Source organism: Artibeus jamaicensis, unplaced genomic scaffold (assembly GCF_021234435.1).
Source record: "Artibeus jamaicensis isolate MK-2021 breed Jamaican fruit bat unplaced genomic scaffold, CSHL_Jam_final contig_467, whole genome shotgun sequence".
Lineage (NCBI taxonomy): Eukaryota > Metazoa > Chordata > Mammalia > Chiroptera > Phyllostomidae > Artibeus > Artibeus jamaicensis.
The window spans coordinates 5833280-5856807 of record NW_026521845.1 but is presented as its reverse complement, the minus strand read 5'-3'; the positions used below and the strand labels follow the sequence as shown (position 1 = coordinate 5856807).

The 23528-nt window shown below is 39.6% G+C and overlaps 1 protein-coding gene across 1 annotated transcript; it reads left to right on the top strand.

The window, feature by feature from the left end:
• Positions 1-1460: 1460 nt before the first annotated feature.
• Positions 1461-21898, top strand: RGS21 (regulator of G protein signaling 21). The gene is made up of 4 exons (XM_037142882.2): positions 1461-1471; positions 6347-6423; positions 9115-9281; positions 21695-21898. Exons 1-4 carry the CDS (start codon positions 1461-1463, stop codon positions 21896-21898), a joined length of 459 nt encoding a protein of 152 aa, XP_036998777.2.
• The last annotated feature ends 1630 nt before the right edge of the window (positions 21899-23528 follow it).

Genomic DNA, 23528 nt, shown 5'->3' with positions numbered 1-23528 from the left:
AAGCCAATGCTTAGCTTTCCTGAAAAATCAAAAGCAGGTGAGGACTGGGAAGTGCAGGTCAGATGAAGGGCCCCGAGTGCTGTGCAAGAAGTGTGGGAAGGAGCACACCAGCAACAGCGCTGAACTCCAAACAGAAATTTCGGGCTTTGTTTTAAAGTTTTATGTAAAATAAGCCTACTCCTGGCTCATCTTTCTTATGGACCTCACTTTTTTTTTTAATTAAGAGCATCTTTAAATCTTAACAGTTTATTTTTCCACAGAGTTCACACATATGTTGTCAAGTTGGTACTTCATTATCTCCCTCAGCAAAACAAACTCTAAATCTATTTAATGATTCAGTTCTTGCCTATCATAAGAACATTACTTAATGGTGCTTGAATTAACAAAATGGATTGAGCTAATTAATGGCATTTTTTCTTAATGATACACTGGCTTTTTAGGTCATCCCTTCTCCTCCCATCAGTCTCCTTAGCCCAGGGCCCTTGCATATGAGGCCACCCTGGTATTTCTTACATCCACTAAATGGGGAAGCTTCCCCACTCAGTCAGGGGAGAAGATTTCTACCATCTTCTGACTCCTTTCTTTCTTCTGAAATCGTCAGTCTTTTAGGGGTATCTGATTTGCACTGAGGGTCATTAGTATACACTGGTAGAAATGCATTCCCAAACAAGTTTGTTATTTTAAAATACAAGCTTGATGAAGCATGGGGTTATATGTAGACAGCTTTGACCACAAATAAAAATACCAATACATAGCCTTGGTTTTGATAAATATATTAAAGCATTATTACCTTCAACATCAGCATTTCATAAAGAAATATTAGCACAAATGCCATGAGATTCATGGTTAACAGAAATAGAAAAATACATGTTATTGAGCTGTAAAAAGCACATAAATTTCAAAAAGAGTTAATACCTTATGCTAGAACATTTTAATCCTTGAATAAAATTGTAAAAATACCTAAGCATGTATTAAGATAACTGTATTAAAAGTACAATCTTCTTGAGACTTTTTGAAAATCAAAGAACAAAGGAAGACAAAGTAATCTTTTGACAGATTAAAGACCTGAAGGTGAATATTACATTTTATATATATATATATATTTTCTGAATTGATTTAACCTCAAGTGAACAATAGTTGTCATGTAAATGGATGTATACGAGCTTTAAAAACCAAACTTTCAAGTGGAATTTATTTCAAGAATGCCGAAGACTGGGAGAAATGTCTCCTTTATTCAAGGAGTTATTTGTTACTTAGAAGAATAAGTGTTTTGACCAGAGAAAAGTGAACGACAAAATTAAAGAAGCCAAACATGGCATGATTTAAAGAATGACGATTTGTAGCCAGGGGAGGGGTATCTGCATACTAATTGTGGTGTTCCTGCTTGGCACGCCCGCAGCTTGAAGATCACTCAGCAAGACAGACTGGGCCCACCGTCACAGTCAGAGGGACGGAGAAAGATGCCGGTGAAGTGAGTCGCCTCTTAACGCCATTTTTTACCTTGGAAGATGTGCAAACAAAACACTTGACTCCTCATTACTCTAGATGCTTTGTTTCCTTCGTTTATAATGAAAATGCTAATTTTTGTCTTTCTTCCTGATTTATCTTTCTTCTCCTTTCTCTATTGATCTCTTCTTCATTTCCAAAACATGTCAACGACTCCTTGCTGTGGCAGTTCATTTTTATACTCGCTAAGATACAGAAAGGTTATAGAGTGGAGTAAACCACTGAGCTTCTCTTTCTGTGAAGCTTTCCAAGATATTAAATGTTAGAGTTAGAGGCATAAGATATATATATCTTATATCTTATATATTATATATATATATATATATATAATCCTTGCAAACACTGTTCATTATTGCAATGCTTATGTGCAAATTTGAGAATGGATATTAAGGAGGCAGCTGTCAGTTCCTGGAGCACATGGGTTCCTTGCTTGAATTTCCCATTCTCCAGCACACTGCTAATTGAGTGTGAACAGCTAAGTTGCTGGAGTCCACATTTTTTTCATGCAATACAACTGGATCTAGCTGGCACAATTAGCAAGATAACTGGTAGCTTTCACGCGGCTCCCATCTGGCCTGGCTCTTCTCTGGACACAGAATATGGGGACTGCTGGCCTTGATGTCACTGACTTAATGAACGAGACAGAACAGGAATCAGCCAAAACCCCATGAAATACTAAGTGGGAGTTTGGCTCCAGACACACAGAGAATTTCCATGGAAATCACACACACACACAAAGAGCTATTCTGATTATGCACCACAATTATACAGGAAATACACACACAATGAGAAGGGCCAGGCAAAAGCTCTGTCAAAGTTATAATGAAAATTTAGCCCTGGCTGGTGCAGCTCAGTGGATTGAGTGCAGGCTTGCGAACCAAAGCATCGCCAGTTTGATTCCCAATCAGGGCACATGCCTGGGTTGCAGACCAGGTCCCCAGTATGGGTTATGCCAGAGGCAACCACACATTGATGTTTCACTTCCTCTCTTTCTCCCTCCCTTCCCCATCTCTCTAAAAAAATAAATTAATAAAATCATTTATAAAAGTTACAACAAAAATTCAAATAAAAGGAAAGAAAGAGGGGAAGGACATTGTCCTCTTAAAGTAACCCATGCCCAGTAAAACTTAACCAAGCCAGTACACTGTTAAATCAGCCACTCCCTTCCCCCACCCCAATTTTAATTCAATGAATTCCTTTCATTTACATTGTTGAATTTTTTTAATTTAAGAGATATTTCTCACTCTCATCTAACATACGTCCTATTTTCATCTGATAGCTTACAAGAATTAAGACTCTCTTTTGAAAATTGTTTGAGTAGCCAATTACTGCAAATTAATTATCATTCAGAGAAAATAAATGTAGGAAATACAATAAAACGCTACCGCAGAAAAAAGATTCTTAAAGTATTGCAACAAATGTTCCAAAACCTGAACAAAGCATGTGTACACGGACACACCCACTCCAGGAAGAACAGTAAAACGGTCTGCACTGCAAACAGACACCCCTGCTGGAATTCTAACTGCCCGCTAGTGCAGGGGACCGGCTGCACCAGGTACTGGTGTCTCTGAATGTCTCCCCTCACAGGGAGCATGGCACTTAAACGGACTCTGTCCTTTTCAAGGTTAAATGGGGCGAAATACACGGTACGCTTCGCACAAGGAAGTACAAACTAAAAACGCTCAGTGTGTGGCCATGCATTTTAGTGCTATTACACTGTTTTTTAACTTAGACATATTTAGCAGTAATTTGCTCTTCCACAGAATTCTAAATATACCATCACCCCAAAATAAAGATCAAATTAGCATTATTCCTTAGAATAGTTGCCTTCTGCCTAACTTCTGAAAAGTAAATAATATATTACCACCAGCCCTTTTAACAGGGGTAGTCAAAATTGAACCGTTTGAGTGGAACTTGAAATCGGTTGAAAGTAATGATTTGGGGTCATTCCAAGCATTATCACACACCACCAGGGGTATCAATTCAGAGTGGAAGGGCAACACTTCCCTTTATCATGACAGTCTAGTATCTCTAATTCTCTTATCTATAGAATTCTATAGCTGTAGGCAATCTGTAATTTTTTTAAAGATTTTATTTATTTATCTTTACAAGGGAAGGGAAGGAGAGGGGGAGAGAAATATCAATGTGTGGTTGCCTTTCATGCGTCCCCTGCTGAGAATTGGTCTGCAACCCAGGCATATGCCCTGACTGGGAATTGAACCGCGATCCTTTGGTTCTCAGGCCCACACTCAATCCACTGAGCTACACCACCCAGGGTGCAATCTGTAATATTTCAGTGTAACTCCCTAACTCAGAACATAAGGACTTTCCCTTCGTCCCCGGCTCTACACCATCTCCCAGGCCTTGTCGTCTTCGGTTCACACTGTTTCCTATATTAGTGAAGACGATAAGAACACCTACCACTATTCGAACACTCCCATTCCAAAAAGACTCCTTAACATCCAATGAGCCCTCCACTATTTCTTTTGCCTTGGGCTTAAGCAAAACCAGTCTCTCCCTGATGGACATGACTGGCCCTGATGCCTCCCAGAATGGATGTTGTCCATTTCCTCCAAGTTCATGACCTCAGGCTTCAGAGTGAGGTCTGTGGTCTATTGCTCCCCACACCCAGTGATATTTCCACATCATTTCTCTTCTTCCCTTGCCCTGAACACGCTTCGAATCTACAACAGTTCAGCTACACCTGTCAATAACCTTCTTATCACCATCATCGACCAGCATCTGGAAAGTGGCCACACTGTTCTCACTGAAGGCCTTCCTACCTGCCACTCCTGGGGCTTGGTCATTCATTCAGTATTTGATTATGTGCTTAACAGATATTTCTTAGACCAGGCACACTGGTCTTGATGCTGGGAAATCACAGCATTTTTTTCCGATCACCAGAGAACGCACATACTAGCATCAGAGTATACACTTAACCTTGAATGAGGCCGCCTGGATTCTCCTCTCAGTGTTTGTCTTTGACAGCTGGTCCTCATTCAAAGTCGATGTACTGTGTGGCCAGGTCTGGAATGAAAAAGTTTTTTTGCCCTAGTCATGGACATTCATTCCTCAGGAGCTTTTAACCTGAACACCCTGCTAACCACCACATTTCAGTCTGCAAATAGAGACAACATTTTTAAACATGTGCATTTTATTTAAGTGACTATATGATAGTTTAGCACTTTTTGATAGAATTCCCGCAAGACCTTATATTTGCGTCATAGGATTTATAAGATAAGCATATTACAGTAACAGGTGTTGTGGTGCGGAAAAACTCTCCAGGGTAAAACTAAATCTGGAGTTGGGTCTCCTTTTCTGTTTATCAAAGATGAACACTGAACAACTCAAATGATCTAAAATGCCCATTGGAATGAAACCACTATTTCAAAATGGTTTCACAGAAAAGCTTGCGTCCCCAAGACTTAGAAAATCGAGGGAGAAAGGAAAGTCAGTTTCTAACCCACAGGAAAGAAAATGTGAGGGGGAAACGTGAGTGATGAACGAGAGCAACCCGTCACGCAGCCCTCTGACCGCCCTCTCTGAGAACACCCACGTTCCCCGGGAATCCGACCACAACCAGCACAGCAGAAGGGAGAGCACAGCCAGTACCAACAGTGATGATGGAGCCACCGCCCCTTACAGGGACAAACAGAGCAGAAAAGCTTGGAGATGCTTCCTACTAGCACTTCTAAGATTAGTCACGACAAGCAAATGTAAAATTTTGTAAGAATGACTAAGCGTAAGACTCTATTTTATTTTCAATCATTTTAATAGAAACCTTCAATTAACCATCCCTTTCCATAACTAAGTCATTTGCACATCATAGCTTCATAATCCAAGATTTTGTTATTTATTTATTTATCTATTTATTTATTTAGCTGACCAGCTCTTTTCTATAGATGGGGCTTATTTCGCCAGGATATTTTTTTTTGTTAAATTCATGATACAATTGCCATCTCAAAAGTTTGTATCTTAAACCTGATTTGTTATTTCTGTATCACATCCCCCAAAGTATACCTTCTTCAGAAGGCCTGAGTCTCTAAATTTTCTGACTGCTTTGCAAAAGATTTGACTCTGTCCTGATGGATTTCTGAATTTAAATAAGTCAGTACAGAACCAGAAGCCTGCCAGTCTAAGAGAAACCAAAGACTGACTCAGAGTCAGAGGAAAGACTTCCCAAAAATACATAAGAACATTTTCAAGATCATTACGTATGACCAAATCCTCATTTTAAATGCTTTTAAAACTTTTTTGAGATGCATAATTATGAAGCAGATAATTTCCCATACTGTGAAAACTTGGAAAATAGTTCATACATCCCAATGTTATCGTGGTCACTTTTCAGGGACAGGATAGAAAAATGCCTCATAACTTACCAATGAACCTATTTGTAGTTGAGGAGAAATGTCCTATGCTTCACAGAACCTCAAGCAACATCTCTTGTGCCTCTATTACAATTCAAGAATTTGCAAATATTATTAGCACCGTCAGCTAGATTAATAAACAACTTGCTGGTATCAAATTACATCCTACTTCATGTTGAACTGCTGTCCACTGTGGAAAAACATCACCCAGGGTGGAGCCAAAGTAGGTTTACAGTTGTTTGTGTAGAAAACAACACAATAATTAGTAAATAATGATGTGAGGATAAAACCTGTGTTTCACATCTTCAGAACCATAAACCTACTTTTACCCACCCTGTATAATTCTGCTTGATTTTGCAGTTTGATTAATGGAGCAAAGCTCATTTAAATGATGTGATTCAACAAATACACCTACCCCAGATATTACAGTAGGTTACGGAAGAGAAAGATCACAATGCTATTGTCAAGGGTAGATGTTGTTTCTACAGGTCGCCAGCAACAGAAGCAGCGGCGTGGTCAGAGAACATGGACACTGTCCTAACCAACCAAGGTAAGAACCCACCGAGAACAGGTTCTGAAACTGAAAGACATATTTTGCAGTGTCACTTTAATCAGTGTTTGAAGTATAAGACTCTCCACAGTCACACAAATGTACACAGGCCCAGAGTCTAAATGGAATTAGGTTGGGCCAGAAATAAAACACGGTTATAGGAACTCCAAACATTAAATGGAAAACAAGTGAGAAATTCATCATTTCCTTAGACTGATTACCATTTACTGTCTATAAGGACTATTTTAGTTACAAGTTGAAAGAAACACACAAACTACTGAAAAGTTGAAAAATTTTTAAAAATCACTTGTTTTTCATGTCTGGTAGGCCAAACGAAAGCTTATAAAGTATTTATTTCACATGAGCTATTCTTATTATTAGTAAATGCAAAACTCTATTTAAATGTATATGTATATCAATATGCATGAGTTGATATGCATTTATACTACATATGATGGCTCAATAAAGTAATTTTGGCCAATTATAAGTAAAATATCCCAGATGATACAAAAGGGTCACTAGAAAAAGTCACTAGAACTTTCTGTAATAAATCATTGTGCTTTGCAGCAATTCTATCTCAAATGGGAGGTGGTGGAAATGAACTACAGATACATATACAGAACATGCTTAAAATGTTATATCGTTTCAGCTAATCAAATGTCATTTCCATTTTAAATTCACAAAGTAAATACCAGAATTTTAGAAAAGTTTACCACGTGATAAAGCTGAATAAATTCTTCATGGCTACTTATTCTTGTATAAAGTTATACTGAATTAGATGAAATACTCTGATTTTCTCACTCAAAAATAACTAATCTCCCGAAAGCACAGACATAAAATAATTCACATTAGTCCTAGAATTCGACTAAGGTCAGATAAAAAAGACCTCGTGAAATGGAATTGCATTTCTGCCAGTTTTGAATGGCATGATCTGTTTTCTTTTTTCCCCTTAAACATATAACCAGTGGGATAGACTGGGTTGGCTGGGAGCAGGAGGTCTCTCTGCTGAAGCAACTTTGCTGGGTCCATGGGGACCCAAGAATAGCTCCACAGGGCAGGGGGCTGCAGCACAGCACAGAAAGCCACGGAGGCTTTTGAGACCAGGGCTGAGCCTCCCTGGGCACCTCTCCTGGGACGCATATTTCATGCCCACACAGTGCAGAAAAGGCATAGATTCATCCAAACAGCTGTGTGATTCTTGTATTTTTGAACCACCAGAGAACGAGCTCACATGTCTTGAATGCTCTTGACAATTCAGTGACTCACCAGAGCATCTAATTGTTCTGTGGACGTGAGGATGTGCTTTGTGAGCACTGGGCACGGGCATTTGAGTGGGTTGCACGGATGATTTCTAATCCTTCCTTGCGTCAGCGCCATTGGATCTAACCAACAGCCATTCCACCCGGCAGAGAGTGCCTCCGATGGTCAGACTTTCACTGCATGCAGCAGGCCCATTGCACCAAATTCACTGTCCATCTCTGGAACATTCAAATTGTATACATAGAGTAGAGAGATAGTTCAATAACTAGTGTGTTCAAGACAGAGATAACTAGCCGCAGTTCTAGCTGTTTATTCCATTCCATGGTGTCCTAAGATGATAACAATTGTGAGTTCAGAACTGTGAGCCCTTCACTGGAACTGCAGGACAGGAAAACACAGTAATTGCTTCCTGATCTCTAACTTCCCATCTTCCTGGGATGTACCTAGATACTCCTCATTGGGGAAAAAGCCTTGTATGCCTCCATGAATCGAAAATATTCTTTCAGTATTATTAAAGTGTACTTTATCCTCTATATAAAACACATTTTATCGTAACTTCTGTTTAGAATCCTTACATTCATCCTCGTTTGGGCCAACTCATAGGAAATTTTAATTAAGGGCTAGTAATAGAATTTTTTATAACCTAAATCTGTGTCACGAAAGCTTCTTGGATACAATTGTACATTCCAGAAGCATGTGGCTAATTGCATTGTCGCAGTGCTCACTACTAATGACATCCACATCCCACCATTTGTACTGGAAATTTTAATTAGTACCCAATAACCCCTTGCAATGGCTTATTATTTCAACTTTATTTTTTAAAACAATTTTAAAATTTGTTAAATCTATGTTCATCCACCCAACAATATATAACAGGGAGAAGCATTCGCACTAAGTATCTTGACAATTACTTCCCATATTTAGAGATTACAGTTGGCCAGGCCCTCCTCCTTTGCTTTAATAAATCCAAAGTAACACAGTCTAACTTCACAGCATAATACTGTGTTTTCTCAATGACTAATAACAACCAAGACATTCCTACTGTAAATCAGTACCATGGTGAACTTGGCCTGGGCCCAGTGCTGAGGATCCAAAAAGCAGAGTCATCCACGGGCTTTTCTATGAAGTAACTTACATTAAGACTCTCCTAAACACAACTCCTACACTTCTCAGATTTGAAGAGAAAAAGTACAGGCTTTCTTTGTTAATGGAGCTAATTGTAGAGTTAAAGATACAAGATTTTATGTTTATGGTGACTGATTCAAATAAGGCCTTTAATGTTAAAAATTAAAACAAATAAATGTTACATTTAGAGAGGTGATAAATATTTGCCACTGAATACTCCAAAAATGCTCACACCCTACAATGTACTTACTTTGGTTATATTACTGAGCTATGTGGTATACAAATTTTTTCTTACATGTTTTATAGCTGGTCTAGATGCTTTCCGAACATTTCTAAAATCAGAATTTAGTGAAGAAAATGTTGAGTTCTGGCTTGCCTGTGAAGACTTCAAGAAAACAGAGAGTGCGGAAAAGATCGCATCCAAAGCCAAGATGATTTATTCTGAATTCATTGAGGCCAATGCCCCTAAAGAGGTGAGTAAAATATTCCAACATCATGAATATTCATCTCTTAGCAAATCTGCTCCCAATTAAAAGACACTAAATCCATCTAAAGGGAAATTAAATTGCCATGATGCATTCAAATAGAAAATGTCTGTAAACTCCAATAGAAGTTCTGAAGAGAATCCGCCGTCCTTCACTGATTCGGCAAGTATTTCTCAGTCCTGCTTCTGTTTTCTGAGCGCAGCATCCAGGCCCTAGAGAAATAGCATCTACTCTTTATCTCCAATTAAACAGCTCTGAAGAAATGCGACTTAGTTGGGTTCTCGGATTTCAAGGTCACTTTTGTTTTTCCTTTTTGAAAACATGGAAGGCAATGTGGAATCAAATTTTGGAATAAAAACCATTTTAATTACAAATAGTATGTGGGGGAGAAAAAACAACTCCTAACCGACATTATAAATTCTTCATTTTTAGTATCTTGGAGGTTCCCCAGTATGGCAGGTAATATCTTATCTTCCAAAAGAAGGTTTTGTCGCCCTGCATTTCTCTGATGAGGAAAAGGAGCCGGAGGTGGAAAACCCTGGCTGCAGGGATCAGGGCCCATCTGAGCTGTTCTAGGACCAGAAAAAGGGAAGAACAGCCTTAGAAAGAAGTCTCAAATGATGTTGACAACAGCCCCCCAAAAGTTCTGTGTGTGACATCACGCTGTTATTACACTTAAACTCCAGGACTAAGACCACCATCATCTATTTCTATATGCCCCTCTAATATTTAACTTGAAAGTTTAAGCATTTATATTGTAAAAGCGCGATGATTCCTCACTGAACATACTTTAATGCATAAGTAGCAAATAGAGAGTTATATTAGACCACAAGTTCAAGTCATCTTTGCAGAAGTGCAATGCCAATATTGTTGTGAGTGACAATTTTCATATTTTCTGACCTAAAATCAGGACTCACTGTGTAAGATGGCTCGTTGTACTTATAGGGACCAAAAAAAAAAAAGATGAAATGCAAACACTTTCAGGAACATCTAGGGCATAAACTTGCCCTATCAGTAGTTCAAGTTTTAGATGGCCATTAATTACCACAGCACATAATGGCCTAGCACGACATGCCAGAAATATGAACCACTGGAGCACTGCCTGGAATTTGCAGGGTGAAAAGAAAAGAAATTCACCTCCTGTGGATCTATTTCAACATTCATTTCCCAGTCACCATCTAAAGAATCAATAAATAATTCCAAAAATCCTAAAATATAGTCTACAAGATTTATCAAGTTGATTAATGTGTCATTCCCTAAAAGGCTTTGAAATCAACTCTACAGATATTCTATTTATAGTGACATTGGTTTGAAAGCCAGACTTTTTTCTCTTCTTTACGAATCCATCTAATTAACAGGGATTGTTTTAGAACAACATTCTCAAACATTATCTAGGCAAAACAAAATATAACTAAATCTATAGCTGCTTTTTGGGTAATAGATTATATTATATTCTTAAAGTCCCTAAAGTGTTGATATTAAATAAGACAAAATTAATTGAAAATAAAGAAGTGTGTGTATATATACATTCAAAATAATTGTTATCTTTTCTATTACTTGCCATTAACTGTTTCCAATTGAAATTACTAAAGGGCATTTGCCTCGTATATTATACATCAATTGCAGTCATCAAAGTATTTCTCTATAGTCCATCAATTACATGTTAACTATAATGTGAACATTAGTATGCTGATTCATTGAACAGATTTTTTTAAGTGGCTATTCCCACAATGAAGTAACAGAGTAGAAAGAGATATTGACCTATATATAATAAAACCAGTCGATACACACTAAGCAAAACCACAGTGTGTTATTAGCACAGTGGAAAAGTGATTAAATCTATCTGGAGAGTTAAGAGATGGATTTATGGAGTGGTTCACATTTGAAAGGCATGTCAGTTAAAACAAGGAATATTCGTCAAGCAAGTAAATAAAGAAGAATATTTCAGCCGGGGGTCATGGTGGTATAGCAGGGAGATACAAAGTTTTCTAGTGTTTTCCAGAAATTATAAGCATTTTGATATTGCTGCAATGAGGAGGGTGTACGAGGCTCGATAGGTAGCAGTGAAGATAAGGAAGGATGGGAGGTGTTCTCTATTTATCTAGTAGGCAGACTTAACAAGATCAGGTAATATATTTGATGTGGAAGGTGGAAAATATGATTTTCCTAAGTAGAAAATAAATTCAAGAATGAGATTCTTATGAGAATAGCCTCCATTTTTCTATATTCAGTTGTAGTCATGTAACTGACTCTTATAAAGAATCAAAATTATAACCAATTTCCTTGATAGCAATACCTAAAGAACAATGACAAGGTCATGTTATCAAGATGTCTATTACATCCCATTTATTTTCTTTTTAACTCCTTCTGTCTTTATTTCTTCATCTATAAAACTGCTAGCATGGCTTAATAATTTTTCATTGATCCAATTAGACCATTCCCAATCAGACTGTACTAAACTTACTAAATGATCCCTGTCTATAAGTTGACATCACTATGGTTCTCAGTTTCCTCTTCAAATGGGCATAGACTGAACATTAATGCAAATTGAACATTCAGGCCTCTATGAGATGAGGTAACTGCAGCCAGACTCGGAGCCTTCTCCCTTACCATGTGACCTCCTCTCTGGTTTCTACCCTAACACAGAGTTAGTGTGAGGCAGGAAAGCCAAAAGTTTGGCGATACCTAGACCTATGGTCAAATCCTATAATCTTGTGGCAAGGTGCTTCTTCTCTCAGAGCCTCAGTTTCCTCATATAAAAGTGCATTAGTTTTAAAAAAGCATGTTAACAACCCCGTAGAAGAGATGAGAATGATGAATGAGATCATGTGTTTGCCTCACACAGAACACTTTTAAACAAATGTTAAGCCTTTTATGTCTTTAAACAAGTCACTGGAAGTGCTACTGAATCAACCTGAAAACAAACGTTATCTAATTTTTAAGAATGTTTGAAGAACAACCAACTCTAAAAGACTTGAAAAATGTATATACAAGAACACATTACAAAAGCATGTTAAAATATAAAAATCACTAGCTTCAGACAAAAACAGCTACTCATTAAATGGATTGTACATAGATAGTTTCCAAAGAAAATATTGCAGGAAAAATATAGGTGAGAGCCAGGTATTTTGACTAAGTGATCTGAATATTTTTAGACATGAAATATATTTTTAAAATGTCTCTACATTGCACATAGGAAGAACTTGTGAATGACAAAGGAAAAAATGACTACACTTGTATTTATATTATTCCATCAATGTGGACCACTAATTCTATAAAATTCAAAAATGTAAAAGATAGAATTACTTGGTTTTAAGAAAACGTAAACATCCCAAAAACTTAAAGTATTTTTTTGTTAAGCTGAGACACTAACATGTTTTAAATCATTGTTTCCTGATATTGAAAAGATGTGATTAAAGAGAAAATCGTCCAGGCTGATTGTGGGGTTAGAACCTGTCAGAACAATCACACCGAAGTATAACGTGGTATCTAAACCCAACTTCTTATGATCGCCAATCCGGGAACAGAGATGCTGGCAGTCCAAAAATAATTCATTCTTAAATGTATTTACTAAATGCATTTACTAAATGTGAGGACTCCCTAAGTCACAAAACAGGGAAGAAACTAGTCATAAAGGAGCCGATAGCTCACGAGGTCTGTACATGACACTTTTTTGATATCTGAACCTGGGTTTTTGCATTTATTTTTAATGCGGTGTAATGTTATTTCTTGACTCGCATTTCATTTCACATCAGTACATGCTTATTCTGTGCCTACTGTTCACCTCCTCACAAGATAAAGCCCCTTCATGGACAGGAAGTTCCGGAGGACAGATGATACACATACAACACAATGGACTGCGATGATGGATTGCGGGAACAAGCTTGCTCAGTAAGGAAATACAAGCAAATAAAATAGGCTGAGACTGTAGTTTGGCTCAAAAGAAACATTCGATCAAGTTGGATTAAAAAATAGAATTTCTGGAACTAGGGAAAAACAGCTAAGGATCAAGTGTAAAAAAAATAACGGATGAAATTGCTTGCATTATACCTGCAAGAATATGATTGAATAGTAGTGAGACAGCATGTTAAGATGAAGTCTTTATTTTAAATGAAGTCAGTTTTAAACTGAGTCTTGAGGGACTCCATAGAATTACTGGTAGAAGGAAGCCCATGATAATGAGCATTTAGAGGCATTTCCTGATATTACTGTATTTCCAGTTTTGCATGCTCCACTTTATATTCACATTTCATTTCTCTTTGCATCTTAGGTGCCACTCTCCTAATTTGAGTGTTAGTGTTATTTTAAGTCCCAGTCTTGCCCCACAGTTTGCTGCTTGTCAACAGTGCCCACCACCGATAGAATCATCCTCCAATACAACGCTTGCTTTTTTTTAATCAACTTCCTACATTTTGGTATACTAATCAACAATTAAGTGTTCATTATATATTTCAAGCACAATGCTGGTGCAGCTAAGGGAAAAACAAAGACAGGATCCCTGAATAGATACAGCTAACCATGCTGGTAGAAGACTCCTGTTAAAAAATAACTACAATAAACTTTGATGAGTGTTGTCATCAAAGGGACATGCAGGTGATGTGGTGGACAAGATGGGATGAAAGAGGAGAAGAGGAGGAAGAGTCGAGCAAAGGACCACTCAGTAGCTAGAAGGTTGGTCTGGGAGGAAGAAGTTGCATGTCTCAGAGAGCAATCGGAGGCAAGAAAGCAGGGAGAAATCTGTACAAGACACCTGTATGGTGTATGGACCGCCTCCCTTGAGCACCATGTTTGCCATCTCAGAGAATTATTACCGTCACCCCCACTGTACATGGGAAAAATGAACTGAGTCTTAGAGATGAAATGATGAGCCCTGAAGTCATTAGGACACGTGGATTGGGAGGAGGGAGGTGCACAGCCCAGGCTGTTGGGTTTCTGATTCTTGCCTCTGATCTGCTATTTATGTTAAATGTTCATGACGCAGCCTTTGAGCCTTGATGTTGAAGCTAAGGGCAACAGCATCAAGTGACCTTGTCACGTGGCATTTATCTTCCTTTCTATCAGAAGCCCCGATTTCTCTTCTCACATTTGCTCTAATTTGTACAAAGTCTGAAACTATGAAACCCAGATTTGGAGAGCAGAAGTATTTCTCCTAATCATTTGCAGTGTCACTGTGACCCCAGTAAAAACTGATTGCTGCATTTCAACTCAAAAACAAAATGCTCAGGTGCTTTTTCAAACATCTACAGGGCCCGGTGCCGCTTGAATTAATCGTGGACGAGTGTGGTGGGCTGGGGGAGGGACCCAGTTAATGTCACCTCCTTTCAGCTTCTCTAGGAAGCTTTTGCTTATGGAGATCTATTTTTAGTGGTCCCTATACATTGTGGTGCCATACAGTATGATTGCATATGTTAGGGTCTCTTTTATTTCTCTTGCCCAACAGAGGGTGTTAGTACTGCACATCATTTATTTCTGTCTCTAACACCATCAACAACAAGAGGATACAATCCTGTGCATGGACGGAATTCTAGATGTCACAAAGCTTGCCGTTCTCAACTTTAAAGCCACCCTTGAGAATATATTCCAAGAAACAAGTTTGCCTTTAATGATGCCAAAAGTGAAGTACGACTAGTGGTGTTAGTGGTGATTAAGTAGAATTATGTCACCACGGTGTGATTATAGGTAACTTTCATTTGAATACTGATTCTTAAGCTCTGCTATGAATGAGGGCTACCAGGCTGGCCCACCCATTGTGGTAGGGGTTTTACATAGGCAGGCACACACCCTTTGCATAATGAATCTCCTGTTACACTCTACCTTCTAAATGAGGCAGGCTACCTAAGTTTGAATTGAAAACTTTTTATTCAAATTATGTAAAAATATATAAAGCACAGTTTGGGGTCATAGGAAAGCCAGAAGGAACACATTAAAATGTGTTCTCTCTGCAAAAATAATTTGTTGACAGCCAAAAGAATTTAAAACTGCTGGACTTTGGCATGAGTTACTTGCAGTTAATAAAATCATATGAGGATCAAAAATACCCTGGATCTTTGCAACAAAATAGTTGTTCAACCACGACCACAAGCAACAGTCAGAGGCAGCCATTTTCAGGTGATGGGTGGCTGTCAGTGTCTGCTGCTGTATCAAGACCTCTGCAACAGTGACAAAATCTAAAAGCCTCTAAATGGTTGTGATAACACTCAGTCACCCTTCCATAACAATCACAGCCCCGTGTCTCGTTTGCTGAGATTGGCAGTGTGGAGTCTCAGAATCTAAGATAGTGTGTGACCTTTTGAAAAATAAGGTATTAGAATATTCTACTTCTCAGAGTCTTTGAAACTAAAGAGCATTCATGCAAACAAAATGCAAGTGCTCATTCATACCAGTAAATAATATTGATAGGCCTCCGTTTCTCTCGTCCATGGATAAACTGTCCAGCCCATGTGAGTTTGAGATGCTCAGCAAAATCTAAGCTTCCAGGCAACTTCCAAGGGCTCAGGGCTTCCTTACGATCAGACAGGTGGGAAGTCTGCCTCTCTGAAGGTCACCTCCTAGTGAGCCCCTGCCTTCCTGTATTCCAGGCTCAGCATCGCCTGTCTAGTCTTTGAGATAGAAATGTACCCGTGTATTGCCCGGTAGAAGCCAACCAAAAACCAAATTTGAGATGAGTGCAGTTAGAGGTGGAGTTTGCAGACATGCCCCAAAAGTGATTCTAGTAAAGGAACTTATGTGTCAATATATATATTAGGACTAATATTGTTATGTTTTCCTGACAGTGAGATTTCAGAAAAGCCAGGAAGAAAAGACACAGCACTTTTGGTGGCCTACCCTGAGACTTCACTTACACGGACTTCTCAGGAGTATTTAGCAAAACCGACCACTCTCTTAGTTGAAACGCTGTCTTCAACTGGCTTCTGGTACTTCGTTTCATCTTCTTTCACTGATGGCTCTTTAACCACTTTGTTTGCTGCTGCGGCTCACAACCCAACTCACCCCATAGTGAGGGAGTTTCCCTCATTTGTTTCCTGCCTGCACTCACTCTCCTGGGACCTCCTCCAGCCCCACAGCTTGTAAGAGCATCTCAAAGTCCACGGGTTCAAATATCAGTCCTGATGTCCTGCCTAAAATTTTCTCCTTCCCGAGTCTCTCCATCTCACTTCAAAGAAACTCTGTTCTTCTAATCGCTCTGGCTAAACACTTGGGAGTCATCTTTGATTCTTTCTTTTGTTTATACCCCATAACCAGTCCACTGGGACTCTCTGCCATTTCCTTCTTCACAGGCTTTATCTTTCTTCTTTCTTTTCTTTTCTTTCTTTTCTTTTCTTTCTTTTCTTCTTTCCTTTCCTTTCCTTTCCTTTTCCTTCCTTCCCTCCTTCCTTCCTTCCTTCCTTCCTCCCTCCCTCCCTCCCTTCCTTCTTTTCTTCCTTCCTTCCTTCCTTCCTTCCTAGCAGTTTTGCACACTGTTTTAAATTTTTTATTTATTTACTAGCTTTAGAAAGAGGGAGAAAAAGAGGGAGAGCAACATTGATGTGTGAGAGATAACATGAATCAGTTGCCTCTCACACGCCCCCTACTGGGGACCTGGCCCACAACCCAGGCATGTGCCTTGACTGGGAATCCAACTGGCAACCTTTCATTTCAGAGGCTGTCATTCGATCCTCTGAGCCACACCAGCCAGGGCAGTTCTAAAAGCCAGTCATTCTTAAAGATTCTGTTCCTTGTCCTGGCTCCTAACGATGCAGTCACAAGTCTCACCCATTCTACTCTAAGGTCCTGTGTCACCTGGCACCCTCACACCTCTGCAGCCCAGCATACATCACCATACACACAGCTTCTCTTTCATCTTCTACATATGCAATGATACTTTGAAGAGCAGCTTGAAATCTCATTTTCCTCAGAAAGCACATGCTGTCCTTTGGATCGCTTCCTCAAAAATCTGTCTTTTTGATTGACTTTTCTTCTTAGTCACCTTTATGTCTTCGGATACTTACACAATTTCCAAGCTCCCATTCAACAAATACTTTAAATGAATCAGTTCTAGGAATGACCACAAACAAACTAACAACATCTTCACATATGTGTTAGCATTTTTCCCCAGAAATACAGGGATAATAGTACAATTCATTTTATAGTTGTGTGTATGATATAAAGTAGTCATATAAAGACTTAGCTCATCAGTACTAATATTCAACAAATATTATTAGTTTTAACAGTTGAAATAATCATCTTTAAATATCCTTATGGTTATTTTGGACACAATGCCGTTGTTCAAATATTTTGCCACAGGAGAAGACAGTCACCAGAAAAAAAAAATCAAGGGGAAGAAAACTTGGAACGGAAATTGGAAAACGCATCTGAGCTTTGCTCAAATTTTGAAGGGCATGTAGAGAAAAAAAGAAATTAGTGGAAGGAACAGGGAAAAGACAGCAGAGAAAAGACAGGTTAATTCCACACCGTGAACTACTGAATTCCCTTTCTAAGGAAGTGACACATCCTTTTCTGCTGAAAACCAGATTGAATACTTAACATTAACTGTAGCCTTTGGACCCAAATCTGTTTAAGCAAGAAATCAAATTTCTTAAGATTTTTTAAACTAAAATAACGTATAATGATAAGGAAACTAGTGATTTTCCTTCTGTGATGAAGGAGAGAAAGCTTCGGGGAGGATATTCAACTTGAGTTAAATCACAAGAGACAAGGCAAAGCTGCACAGAATAAAACTGTGGGGAGAGAGGGTTTTCACACCATGAAATGGCATAAGTGGGGGGTTTTGGACGCCGTTTTGCTTCGGTTGCCACCGGGCCAAGCAGGAGACGCCAGGAGTGAGGACGCCCGAAGGCCAGGGTAGGAACTTTACATTTTTTGCTCTAAAAATAATAGGCTTTCCACTGAATACTTATACAATGAAAGGGATATTTTGGTGAGAATGGAACAGTAATTCTCTCTTTGGTGTTCACTGTAAGAAGAGGTCTCGAGTAAGATGAAGATTCTGTAGTTTTAGGAACAAGATTCAGGATTTAAAAAAAGGATGGAGAGATAGAAGTGAGAAGGAGAATGATCACTGTGTAATTAAAAAATAAAAGATGAATAAGGAAATAATACATACACACAGGTAATATACAAATATGTTATATATATATATATATATATATATATATATATATATACACACACACACACACACACACATAAGAGATCGGAGAAAGAAGAGGCATCAGAGATCATTCCTGTGCTTCCAGCTTGAAGAACTCGAAGAACACAGTGGCATCCACACAAACCTGTGGGTGTGACACTGTGTCACCGACAACAAGCCGAGTGGCAGAGACACGTCTTCACAGGACCACCCATTACCCCCTGGGAACCACAGCCCGTGCCCTGCGCATCGCTCAGTCTTCAGTGGCTGATGGTGGCAGTTGCTGGGTAGAAAAATAAGCGAATCAGAAAATAAGAGGGGTGAGCCGGAAGAACAAGCTGAGTGCAGTTCAGTAACTGTTACTTGTCAGTATTGTGTCAAAGAGAGATGGTTCTCTTCAAAGTCTACACACGATTTTTAACAACTGGAGAACTATCTCCTCACTTCATGTACACAACACATATTTTACGGAGTCCTTACACTGTTCAAAGCACTGTGAGGGATCTGGAAAACGCAAAATATCGCCTGAGTAGCACAGAGTCCTTTGAGAGGTCAGAAGGGAAAAAACCTACAAGGAACTTCAGAAGGTAGACGCTATTTGAGTGCAGCCTTAACAACAGAAAAGACAGCCGAAGACTCGGGTGAAAAGCAGTGATTTTCAGCTCGACTGAGAAGGTGTGGAGAAATGTTCACAGGTGGGAACGCAAAGAATTCCAGGGGCAGCGTCTAGCTCCGTGGCAATGCAGAGCGCACAGAGAAGCGAAGAAGCGTGGGAGTTAGGACCACATTGTGAAGCCATGACTGCCAAGGTAAGGGCTTGGGCCCTGTTCCCTTTAACAGGAAATAAGGAGTTAGTGCAGGCGCTGAGTTCTGATTAAAATAATAAAGAGGCGACACTGTGCACCTCCCCACCCCGGAAAACACGGGCCTGCTGTCAGTGAAAACTCACCCAGCCAGGGAGAGCCTCAGAGCTAAGTCGCTATGGTTACCATTATGGGGGACAGACTTAAACAAATCGCAGATGATGCCGATGCATGGTTATAGGAGGGACACAGGCGCTGCACAGTCTCACGTGCCCACAGCACGGGGTGGGATTCACAGGGTGGGACGTGCTCTCCCAGCTGGGAAACACCGCTGCCGGTTTCCACTGTGGGACCGGCTCTACGCTCGGGTCCTGAACTGTTAGCAAGCGCGCCACCTGCCGCTCAGCTCCAGCGGTGCCGCCCGCTGCCTCCGCAGAAAAGCGAGCACTGCTCGCGGGGCGCCTGGGCTCCTTGGGGCCTGGCCTGCAACCCCTCTGCCAGCCTCGCCGACCCCCTCCGACACTTCCTATGTCCTCACACCCCCGCACTTGGCTACACAGCCGTAGTGGCTCCTTGGACATCGCAGATTCTTTCTCACATCAAAGACTCTGCATTTGTTGTTTTTCTTCTGCCAGAAATGTCTTTCCCCAGATGCTCAGAGGACTGGCTTCATCTCATCGTTCAAGTTCAAATCTAAAATAAAGCTGCTTCTTTAGGTATAGATTGTCTCTTTCCAAAGAGAGCAAAATTCGGCACCTAACAGGCACTCAGAAATATCTGTGGAATCAGCAAGTGGATGGGTCATCTCACTTCATGACAACTGAGTCAGGAACCACCCACCTCCAGGATGAGGAAGCGGAGCTCAGAAACACTGAAGCCACTTCCCCCAGGTCACCAGTCGGAGCGCTGTTTGGACGAGTATCCTGAAGTCTTTCCTCCACTCGCCAGCATCCTCCCTGCTGCACAGAGAAGCGGAAACTGGTTCCGGAGGTTGAGGCCTTGGAGGAGCTGCAGCATCCGACCTGGAGGTCGGAGGGAGGACCGCAGGGCAGGCGCCAAAGAGGAAAATTGCAGATGCATTCTGGGAGCGACCGAAACCCCTAAAGAAAGCACACATCTGTGAGCAAAGAGAGGCCTTTTGATGGTGCTTGTTACGTTCACTTTTTTCTTCTTTTCTTCTTCCTAGAATAATATCAAAATATGGTAATGTTCCTTATCTCATTTAATCCTTAAAACTCTCTCAGATTCGATGACCGTTCCCACTTACACTATTAGAATCAAAGATGAAAGGACATTACAGAGCTTGCTTCGCTCATGTGAACAGCAAGGAAGTAGCTGATGTGGCTACAGGTCTGTCTGCCTATCTTTGAACTTCAATTCAATAAATATAAATTGTAGGTTTACAGTGGTGAGCACGTGAAGCAGAGAGTTTATATTTGTTATTTATTTACTTGTTTTTTGTATTATATACTATTACTGTAAACCAACTTTTGCCCACCCCTCTATAGCTTTTTACCAGAGCCCCAGATGCTGGCACTTTTACAATCACCCCCATTTTGCCAAGACATTTTATTTCAATTCAACCAACACTTACTGACTGCCAATTATGTGTTAGATAAGTCGGCTAATTACCAAAGCATGGAGTGATGAGTACGACAGATATGGCGCCTGCCCTCAGTGAGCTTTAAATTTGAAGATTCCCCTCTCCTTTGCGCCTCAACAGTGTTCACTGTTTACGTCAAACAGCCTGGATGTGAAATGTTCTGCTTCTCAGCACGCGTGCTGGGGCGTGTGCAGAGTTGGATGAGTCTCACGGCAAGGAGGACTTTTACATGTTGGCACTCCAGGAGAATGGAGTGTCTCTCTTAGACCTTGCTGGGGACGCCAACATGTCGTGATGGACAGGGGACAAGGGTACACGTACAAACATACACATATACATATATGTGTGTGTCTGTTTGGCAGAGAGGGGGTGTTATTTGGTTCATTTTGCCAAAAAAAACACAACAAATTAGAATTAAAAGCAACACAGTAAAACCAATATGAAGGAGGTATGGAGAATGGGAACCGGCTGGTGGAAGCCATCCTGGTAAATTCTGGTCATTGTTCTGCCTCTGGAAGGTTCATTTTAGGTATTAAGATCAAAGCACTCGGAGGGGTAAGGGGGTGGGAAAAGAACTTAAAAATCATGAAGTATTTTGATTGCCTTTTCACACTGCCATTTTTTAAAATAAACTCAAAGTAAGGTTTTACTGGTGCTCGCCATTAATGCCAAACCTCTCAACCTGGAAAAAAGCACACCAAGCATGTATTCTGCATCAGAAAACGAATGTGTGACCTCTCTGCTGTTTTGCATCCCATGATCTTCAGGTTTAGGGGAAAATTCAAATAATAAGTGTATCTGCCATCTGTATAAGTCATATCTTTTAATCAAACTAATCTAGTGATACGCACTCTTATTTCCGCAGATTAACATCGACTTCAGCACCAGGGACCACATCTCAAAGAACATCGCGAAGCCAACTCTCGCATGTTTTGACGAAGCCCAGAAGTTAATCTACAGTCTCATGGCCAAGGATTCTTTCCCTCGGTTTCTAAAGTCAGAGATTTATAAGAAACTGGTAAATAACAAACAGGTTGGAAATCATAAAAAATGGATCCCTTTCTTGTAAGGAAGGTAAATGACAAACTAATAATCAGGCTATAATTTGGGGGGAAACAAGTGACTGGTCAGAACATCTCTTAATCCTGCATGTCAAGGCAAAAACGTTTTCCATACAAAGCACAAAGTAAGTTTTTTAGGGTTTAGAAAACATTTTTTTTTACTCCAATGGAAAAATAATATTTTAACTATGAAGCCTAAATTGCCAAGTCATCTGTTTAGGATTTTTTCATTTTAGCAGGCAGTTAAAAGTCTTCTACTGGGGGAGTTCAAAGGCAGTTTGTAGAGATATAATACACTCGAACCACAAGTGGGATTCTTGTGACATTATAAATTCATGGAATGATATGTCTTCATGTGACCGAATGGAGACTGGTTAGCATTATAAACATGAATTTAAATACCCTTTGCATTATTCAAAACATCACTTCTAAAAAAAAAAAAAAAAGAAATGAAAGAAAGAAATTCTGCACCAAACACAATGAAGGTATTAAACTTTTTCTTTTCAGTCAGGATCTGCTGGATAATAATATGGTGTTGCCTAAACTGCTATGGCTCTCCCATTAAAAAGAAAAATCACAGTAATATAACAGCATTGATCAAGCTTTGTCAAAATCTATCACTTGGTTTAAATTCAGTGGCATCACATTACCATGTAGGGAAAAGGCTTAGAGGGTGGAAAGACTGATTTTTCTTAGATTGATAAGAATATAAAGAAAAGAGAATGAATAAGGAACATGGACAAGTCCTTATATGATGAACTGTATGGAGGCAATTGTCCCATAAAATAAAAATTATTGCAACACTATGTACTCAAGTAAGTATGGAATTAAGTATCTATTCACTCATTCAGCAGTGGAATTTATTTCTAAGACTCAAAGAAATTATAAAATCCATTTATTTTAAGAAATTCCCAGTTTCTTCCTGTATATATGTCCTGTGATAAGTATGAATAATGTTGTGTCGATATGAGAAGCTATAGAGATTCAACAGATTGTCTGTCTTTTGATTGTATTTGCACAGATTTATTTATCTTTGGCAATATCTCTATTTTGCAGGCTATATGAACATTAAAAATGAAGGAAAAAATAACGACTTATTTTATGTTTCTACAATGATTTATTTGATAGCCAAAACTTTGTCTCCCTTTTGTCATCAAAACTAAACATTTAAACACATGCAAATGGAATATTCCCTGTGCACTTGCAAATTTCTTTTTAATGAATGTGCAATGCAAACCGATCGCGAAGTACTCAGTGCACCTTATGGTGCATCTACTGGAAAACAGCTACATGCCTTCCAACATTTAATCTGAAGGTTCCAAACTTAATGCGGTCTCTACTTAAATAAGAAATTGAAAATTCATTCCCAGAGATGCAAAAGACTTTGGAAGATAGAAGAGCACTTAGAAATCAAAATCATATCCTTCCTTTCATAAATTAAAAACAGTGGGAAGTCGGTTATTCCCTAAGGTCATCCAGCTGGCAAATGGCAGCGCTGGTTACGAAGCGTTTTTCCCACGGTGCCAGCTGCCTGTGCCCACGGCGGAACGGAGGGTCCCCCCCACCTGGAACCGCACTGAGGCCTGGAATCCAAACCCCCACCGCTCCTCACACGCCCAGCCCCGGTCCTTCCACTGA

Coding starts and splice junctions, on each gene's coding strand:
- RGS21 (XM_037142882.2), top strand. Junction 6,424..9,114: donor CACTGTCCTAACCAACCAAG/GTAAGAACCCAC, acceptor CATGTTTTATAG/CTGGTCTAGATGCTTTCCGA. Junction 9,282..21,694: donor AGGCCAATGCCCCTAAAGAG/GTGAGTAAAATA, acceptor TTATTTCCGCAG/ATTAACATCGACTTCAGCAC.